Below are 8266 nucleotides of genomic sequence, written 5' to 3'. Positions count from 1 at the left end.
TCCAAATGACTGTTCTTCAATGTTCATGTCTGTGTTCAAACACCTTCAGCTACAGTGGGGGTCCCCGGTCTCTGGAACCTTTTGGGGGTCACGGGCAGAAAAGGTTGAGAGCAGATGCTTTAGGCAGTTCCATAATTTAACCCCTGCTATTGTCATACTCGTCCTTTTCAGTGTTGTTCTGGCATATTGCATCTTGAAATGTAGTTTTCCCCTTAAATTATATTCCCCTTCTCTCTCTAAAAAATATTTTCTGCAAACCCTTTTGGATTTGCACTTTTGCTCGCTTTATATACTATCAGATCTGAGAGTTTTAAGTTATTAATGTAGCCTATAGTCAGAGGTGTAAAGAGTACTGATGTATCATACTCAAGTAGAAGTACTGTTACTTGATTGAAATTGTGCTCAAGTAGAAGTACAAGAAAGTCATACATAAAATACTCAAGTACAAATAAAAAGTAGCTTTAATACATATTTACTCAAAGTAAAAGTCACTCGTTACATTCACCCCCCACGTCTTTGTTTGGTAATAAATCTTGCCACGGTTCCCTTGCATACAGTAAACATCTCATTTATGAAATCTTGCACACTTGGAACTTATTGTATTTTGCACAAAGGCAACTGCATAAAGTCAAAATATACAATTGTTTTTTGTTTTTGTTTTTTTTAAATAGAATCACACTATGAATTCAATAAACATTTAAAAAAAAAAAAAAAACATTCTTTGGCTGTAAGTATAGCTACATTCATGAACCCAAACTGTGAAAATAACCTGCATTTTATGTTTTGGTGGATGCATTACATGTAATCTGATTGGTCGGCTATGATGTGATGGGTTTGATTGTTGTCTGGTCATTTAATTTATTGTAGTTTCAAAATGTCTGTTGATCATTATAAAACAAAAAAATAATACTTCACTCAGTAATGGTTGGGTGTAGAAATGTAACAAATTACATATTTTAAAATGTACTTAAGTATAAGTACAATTACTGGTTTAGAAATAAACTGAATAAAGTACAAGTCCCCATAAATGCAACTCAATTACAGTAAAGTGATTAGTTGTAATCCGTTACTTTCACCTCTGCCTATAGTTTTATTTCCCTGTGTTCTTTTTACAGTCTATGTGTAGCACGAGCAGCGATGACGCGCGTGTCCCTGTGTGTGTGTGTCTCTTTAAGAGGCGGAGTCAGCGTTTCCTCTCAGCACGAGCCTCTCAGCAGGGAGCGGCGCCTCGCGGACAGCACTCACTCAGACACTGGGACGCGTGGCAACAACAATGGCAGGTGAGTTAAACCTTAAAGCCTCACGTTTTTTACTCTTCAGGCGTGATGTTCTACTTTTGTTGTATTTTAAACACATGTCCTGGGCGTGTTTGCATCTGTGTTCAGAGGCTGAGACCCGTCAGAGGCTGCTGCGCACCGTCAAGAAGGAGGTGGGTGTTTCCAGCTCATCAGGTCGGAAAAAGCAAACAGTGCGGTCGGTGCTCAGTGTGTGTGCGCGCGTGGACAGGTGTCTCAGGTGATGCCTGACTGAAGTCTGCACTGATGCGCCCTGACAGTCACATGGCTGATGGGTTTTCTACATCAAAATACAACACCTGTAGTTTGGGTGAAGTTTGAAATGCGCTACACTTTGCTTTGAGGTGGGATGAGGATTTGTGCGTGTCAAACTCGAGGCCCGGGGGCCAAAATCCGGCCCTTAAGATCGGTGGTGTCAAATTCATTTTAGTTCATGGGCCACATACACACAGTTTAAAAGATACATTTCAACATTATTATGCCCTAGTTTGCACTTCCAAGTATAAATTACATATAAAATATGAGACAGACAATATCCAAGCATCTAATGACCCTAAACTTAAATTAACTTACATTTCCTTGATCTTATGAATAACGATTTAATTTAGCAGAATCATTTGAAGAAAATTTGCAGGATTTTGAAAATGAGTTTAGTATTAATTTGAGATTAAAAATGACTGCCGTCATGCAAAATAAGCGTGGTAAATATGTATTGATGTGTGTTTGGAGGGGCTGCGATATCTACAACTGAATTCATATGTAATTTACACAACAATACATGTTCTTTCTGTCATTTTTACGTTCTCTCACAACGGCCGAATTAGATGCTCAAAAGGCCGGGAATTGGACCCCGGGCCTTGATTTTGACACAAGGCCCAGACAGAACAAAACGATTTATTGTGTAAATTATAGGGCACAATAGACATCAAGGTGTGCATTGCCATGAATCTGATTATAGTTTCACGATACAATATATCCCGATACCAACCAATACGATATAAATCATAACATCAATAATTCCAAAGTTCACATTTACAAGTACAAAATGGTATAAAATACAATTTATTTCATTTTTTTAATAATAACTAACTGTAATAAAATTAAAAAAAATAAACTTTTGCTTCTACAAAATATTCTGATTTTGTTAAAGTTCTTAAATTCTTAAACAAAAAAAGTGCAATCAACTTCCAGCTAAAATGCATTGAGGTAGTTTAACAAGGTCTGATGTGGTTCACTGACCCCTATTGACAGGGTGTTTACGTGCTATGCATACTGTATGTTGGCTAAATGAAATGTTTTTTTTTTTTTTGTTAAAAACATGATTGGTTTGGAATTTTTTTAGGTCAATATGATAATCGCGCGGCGAAATATTGTAATATATTGTCAAATCAATTTTTTCCGTACACCCTTAATAGACAGTAATGGGTTTATGATAGCGATACGATAGGGAAGAACAAAAACTGACATTTGAAAAAATAACCATGCTTTTATTTGACTTAAACTCTGGGGATACAGTACTTATATACTTATTCTGAGTAGCACCTTTTCAATTACCGAAGACCAATTTCTCTTCATTAAAGTACAAAAAGTGCTACTCTGCAAATAGAATGCAAAAAAGAGACTGACAATCCATGCCTGTCTAGAATTAAAACCAAATCATGTCACCATGACATTCTTCTCAGTGCATGAACTTACCAAATGTTTTTTTTAAATCTCAACTAAATAAAGGTACCAGAGACCAGGGACCCCCACTGTAGCTGAAGGTGGTTGAACACAGACATGAACATTGAAGAACAGTCATGTGGAGACAGGGTCATCTATAAGGAGGAGATATTTTTGGGGTCCATCTATAATGTCAGCAAAATGATGGTCCATTGTTTTATGAATCTGTGATAACCACATTTATTTATTTATCTGAATAATATCCACTGTTATCCAGGAAGTTTATTATTTGTGCCATAATATATAGTCATCTAAAAGATGTAAATATTTGTTTTAATCTGAAAAAAAGAGGTTAATGACCAAAAATGGTGAAAAAGGTGGTGAAATGGGATTTTAAAAACCACAGAAAATGGTTTATAGTTGCAAATTAGAATGGCCAAAAACGGACAGAAAAAGTGGTTTAAAAAAAAAAAAGGTTTCAAAATGGCAGAAATGGTGGAGGGGGTTGGGGTAATGTCATTTAAAAAGTAGGAACAATTAGTCTCAACTCGCAAATCATGAATGTTGTTAAATTGATTAAAAAAAAAAATAAGAATGGAATGTGGTGGAAAGAGGTCAAAAGTGATAATAATGGGTCAACATGTGCGACATTAGCCAGGAAAATTGGTGGAAATGGTTTATAAGTGCTGTAAATGTCTTGAAAAATGTGCAGAAAAGGCATTGACATTTGATTAAGTGGCACAAATGGGAGTAATGTAGCAAAAATGCATTAAAATGAACAGAAATATAGCAAGAAAAAGGGATGAAAATGGGTCAAAATATTGAATACTGAACATTAAATGCGGTGCGTTACATGCGTTGATTGAATAAACTGTTATCCAAAGGTAGCCCTGGCTTCATACGCAGCTGTAGTGAGGAGGTGGGTTAAAAAGAAGGTTAGAGATTACAATTTGCAAAGGCGGCGTCATGTTTCATGGTAGCCAATCAGAGCCAGTGTTTTTACACATGTGCCAGCACACGCGCCACACACACACACACACACACAACCACTACAGATTGGATGAAGCAGCAGAGATGGTGAGCTGGAGCAGTCCAATGAAAAGTTGTCATTTTTAAGGTGGTGATACAAACACTACTTTAAATTAATTGTGGTCAAAGACAAGAACGTACATGTGAAGTGTACATTATATCCAGGAGTGAAGACTTTGTCCACATCCGTTGTAAGCAACTCAAATTTAATGAAGCACCTCATAACAACACGCATCTAAAAAAATCAGAATTCTTTAACTCATAGCAACTTTTTTTTAACAGTAACGCAAATAGTTACTTTCCATGGTAATGAGTTACTTTTATTATAGAGTAATTCAATTACTAACTCAGTTACTTTTTGGATCAAGTAGTGAGTAACTATAACTAATTACTTTTTTTTTTAAAATAACGTTCCCAACACTGCTCGTGACCCTTATTTTGAGAACCCCTGGTCTACACAGCCTAGATTTAAGATATGGGTTTCTTCAACAATATTAGCATGTCTACATTTTCTGGCAACAATTTACACCTTTAGACATTGACGTTTATCTCCTGTAGTTGGAAAGACACGGTCGCTTGAGACAGATGTAGCAGGGAGGGAAAAGTAATATGAAATGTAAGGTTTTGATGATAACGGTACATTTTGCTTGGTTCATTGTCATTATTACCTAACCAGCTGAGCAATAAAATGTTATATATTTTTGTGCATTAAACTAAGCCAAAATATTGTAATCAAGAAATACTTTGAATAGAAAAGCAAAGAGTCCATCTGCAGACAATGTTTGTGGTCAACTCATACCTTCTGACAAACCATTTGGTGGATTCACTCAGAATGAGACACTTACTGTGTGTGTGTGATGATGAATGAGATGCATTTCATGGTGCTGAGTGGAGACAAACATGGATGCTGCTCCAGTGGTTTGCTCAGCTGGGTTTCCACCTCTCCAGTTCATCCATCATCATTTAGAGGCCCCGCGGTGACACAGATGAGCACAACGTGTGTCTCATGTTCAGACACTGGATATTTGTCTCTTCTCTGGAGATTTTCTCTGTTCGTGTCCAAATCTTTGGGTTCACTGTGTATCTTTGTTGAGGATGAATCATCAAATTGTGCCATATCTGGTGCTGAGCATTCTACAGGTTGAAAAGCAGCGTCACGCCTCTAATGAAGGCTTTATTAAGTGTGCTTGTTATTGAGTGCTTGTATTTCTAGTGACGGCTGTGTTTAATTGGCTGTTTCAGCTTATTAAGCTTGAAATATTGAACTCCGTAAGTCCTTAATCTGTTACGCTGCAAACCTCCAAACACAGTATGACTCTGTAGCATTCACACTCACAGAACTACTTCACATCTGCTGGCTTTAATCGATAAAAGTCCTTGCTGACAGCCAGATAAATCAGGGGAACGTTTTCGGTTCAGGGGAACATTCGGGGGAATCTTTTTGTTTCAGGAGAACGTTTTTGGTTCAGAGGAACATTTTTAGTTCAGGGTAAAGTTGCTACGGTGGAAATGCATCTTAATCCTAGGGGTGAGTATTGGCAAGGATGTTGGAATACGATACGTATGGGTCACGATACAATATTATTGCGATATTCTACCCAGTTAGTATCAAAATTAAACGTAGAGATGAAAATTCAAGTTGCTGTATATGTTCATCAGAAGATATTGATCATTCAGAGGACAAATTGAGTCAAAACTATTTGCTTCAAACATCCTATTTATTATTTATTAGTGTTTTTGCACATTTCCCCTGAAAAAAAGAAAATGCAGTGTTACACACTGCCATCTTAAAATAAAGTGCAACAAGTTTCATTTCACTGAAATTACAGTGTCGAAGTCCCAAAGTAACCATGACAACATAATGACGGCATTGTAAAAACTGTAAGTGAGAACATTAAAGATAAATCACCCTGAGTTACTGATAATGCACAAAAATAAGAAAAAAATATAATGTATCCTATTGTATCAGTTTAAACACTGATCTGATCAGATTATATGAAAATAAAATGCCTGTGTATACATAAATATTGCAGGCATTACACATTACCATCATAAAATCAAGTGCATCAAATAACCATTGCAACACAATGAAAGCATTGTAATCACCACTGAAATATTGCACAAATACACAAAAATATTGATCAAATATTAAAAAAAAAAAAAAAAAAATCAATTTTAAATCGGCACCCAAAAAATTTATATTGATTTCAATAACAATTTTTTTTCACACCCCTACTTAATTCAGTGTCATTTTTTGCATCTAGAGCAGAGCGTGGATTTCTCTGTCTATAAAGTTTGTTCAATGTGATCAATCGTCCATGGGAGATCACATGACATGCGGAGCGTGCTGCTCCTGGCCGTGCTGTTATAATTAGAAACAATCACTCCTGAACAGATATTCACACCAGACAAACATCCTCCTATGAAGTCTGTTTTCATTATTCCAAATGTCAGGCGGTCATGTAAGCTAACAGTTGTTCTCTGTTGTCTCATCATGTCAACATAAGCCTCACTTCACAGCAAACACAATCTCCGCCCTGAGCCGTCTAAGGTTGCCCAAACTCTACAGCACGGATGGGCAACTTTTATTACAGCGAGGTAGTGCTGTGCGTTATGGAGAAAATGTTATATCACGAAATAGGTAGATTTATATCCTGATAACGATAATATCCCGATATGTATTTCTTCCTAAAAAAAATTACATGAATTTAATTGAAAATTGCTATTCATTATATATTTTTATATATAAAAATGGTTTCTATAAACAAATTGGTAACATTACATTTTCTTATTTCTCAGCATCTTTAGGATTACACGACCAATTTCTGTGATTTTGCAGCAACTTTTTCCAAATATTATTTCAAAAGTTGGTAAATTTTAAAACTGGTGAATTTCAGAAATAAAAAATAAACGCTTTTCAGTTCTTTCATATCAATGCAATAGTAATGACTTTTGCTACCTATACTGCTGTCAAATGTGTTCTGATTTGTAAATTTGTAGTTGGAAATGCCACCAGGGGGCGCAAAAACAAACCACTGCTATTGTTTTAAACCGTACCTGTAGTGAATTTTGCTTGCTCTTTAAAAATCCTTCTAGAGCAACAAGAGATAAATGAACACCTCCATTTGTGAGACACGTTTGCAGCTTTTTTACTTGGAGGAGTCATATTGGCCCTCATTTACCAACTTTGCGTGAAAACGGGTGTAAATCTGGGTGCAAATTGTGTCGTACGACTCGACCAACGTTAGACCTATGAAACATTTGTATCTGACCAATCCCAGCGTACCAATGATCGGGTGTTGATAGATGCCGCGACAAACAAACATTTGCAAGGAAATAAATGTTTCCGAGATGAAAATCAGCATTCTCACAGCTGAGGTGAAGAAAAAAAGGATGTTTTTCGGTCGTGTGAAAAGTGGATTTTAAGGAGCTCAGTTAAACGCTCTGTGGAAGAGAATAACAAAGGAAGTGAACAGCGCTTCCAAACAGACTCAGGCTGAGGGTTGAATTAAATTCTCAATAACTGAAAACAATTGTTTAAATTAAATGTTACTCAACCACAGCCTGAAAGCGTAAATCCCTGCAATTTGATCAGGATAATTCTTTACATTTTAGACTAGTCAGGCAGGGCAATCCTCTCCCTGCCGTGTGCACGCTGTGGATCGCAGCTATCACACCTCATTTCAGGGCAGAGAACATGGAAAAACACACAGGAATATGACATTTATTGGACTCAGTTGTTCACACGCTGGAAGCAATAAATAAAATATCATAAAAAATGAACGAATCCTTTAAAATGCATCAGTACCTTTCCTTTTTTCTAACCCTAACTGCTTCCGCCTCCACTTTTCTGGCAAATTTGGAACTTTGCAATACTTATCTTCCTTTTTTACTAACCCTAACCGCCTCCATTTCTTGGCTAAATTTGGGGTTACATTGAAAAATTGCTTCACCGTCACACAGACATTATATACGTATATAATGTCTATGCCGTCACACACGGAGCAGCAGGAACTAATGAGCCACACAGGCTTGACAAAGTCTATGGGCTTGACAGACATAGCTGACGCCGCGGTATCAGCCGTTTCGTGGGTTGGAGCGAGGGGTACTTGGTCTCGAGCCCTGAATCGTTATGTATTTGTATTGGGGGGCCACATCAAATTAGACATGTGGCCCTCAAGCCACGAGGTGCACTTGTCTGCTCTACAGCCTTGGTTTTTTGTTGTTTTACTTGTAACCAATGGTGGACAATATTTTGCGTATTACATATTGTTACATCC

General features: G+C 36.9%; 1 protein-coding gene across 1 annotated transcript in view; it reads left to right on the top strand.

Moving 5' to 3' along the window:
• The first annotated feature begins 1190 nt into the window (after nucleotides 1-1190).
• The window catches only part of LOC114469657 (small G protein signaling modulator 1-like), a 73934-nt gene continuing 66858 nt past the window's right edge, over nucleotides 1191-8266 (top strand). Inside the window, exons 1-2 of the mRNA XM_028457375.1 lie at nucleotides 1191-1280; nucleotides 1386-1429. Of these exons, the coding sequence (XP_028313176.1) occupies nucleotides 1274-1280; nucleotides 1386-1429 (51 nt within the window). The 5' untranslated portion in view covers nucleotides 1191-1273. The remainder of the gene's footprint in view (nucleotides 1281-1385; nucleotides 1430-8266) is intronic.

The sequence above is a fragment of the Gouania willdenowi genome, chromosome 9 (genome assembly GCF_900634775.1).
Source record: "Gouania willdenowi chromosome 9, fGouWil2.1, whole genome shotgun sequence".
Taxonomy (NCBI): Eukaryota; Metazoa; Chordata; class Actinopteri; order Blenniiformes; family Gobiesocidae; genus Gouania; species Gouania willdenowi.
Note: the sequence above shows the minus strand (reverse complement) of the source record. Positions and strands in the feature narration are given on the sequence as shown.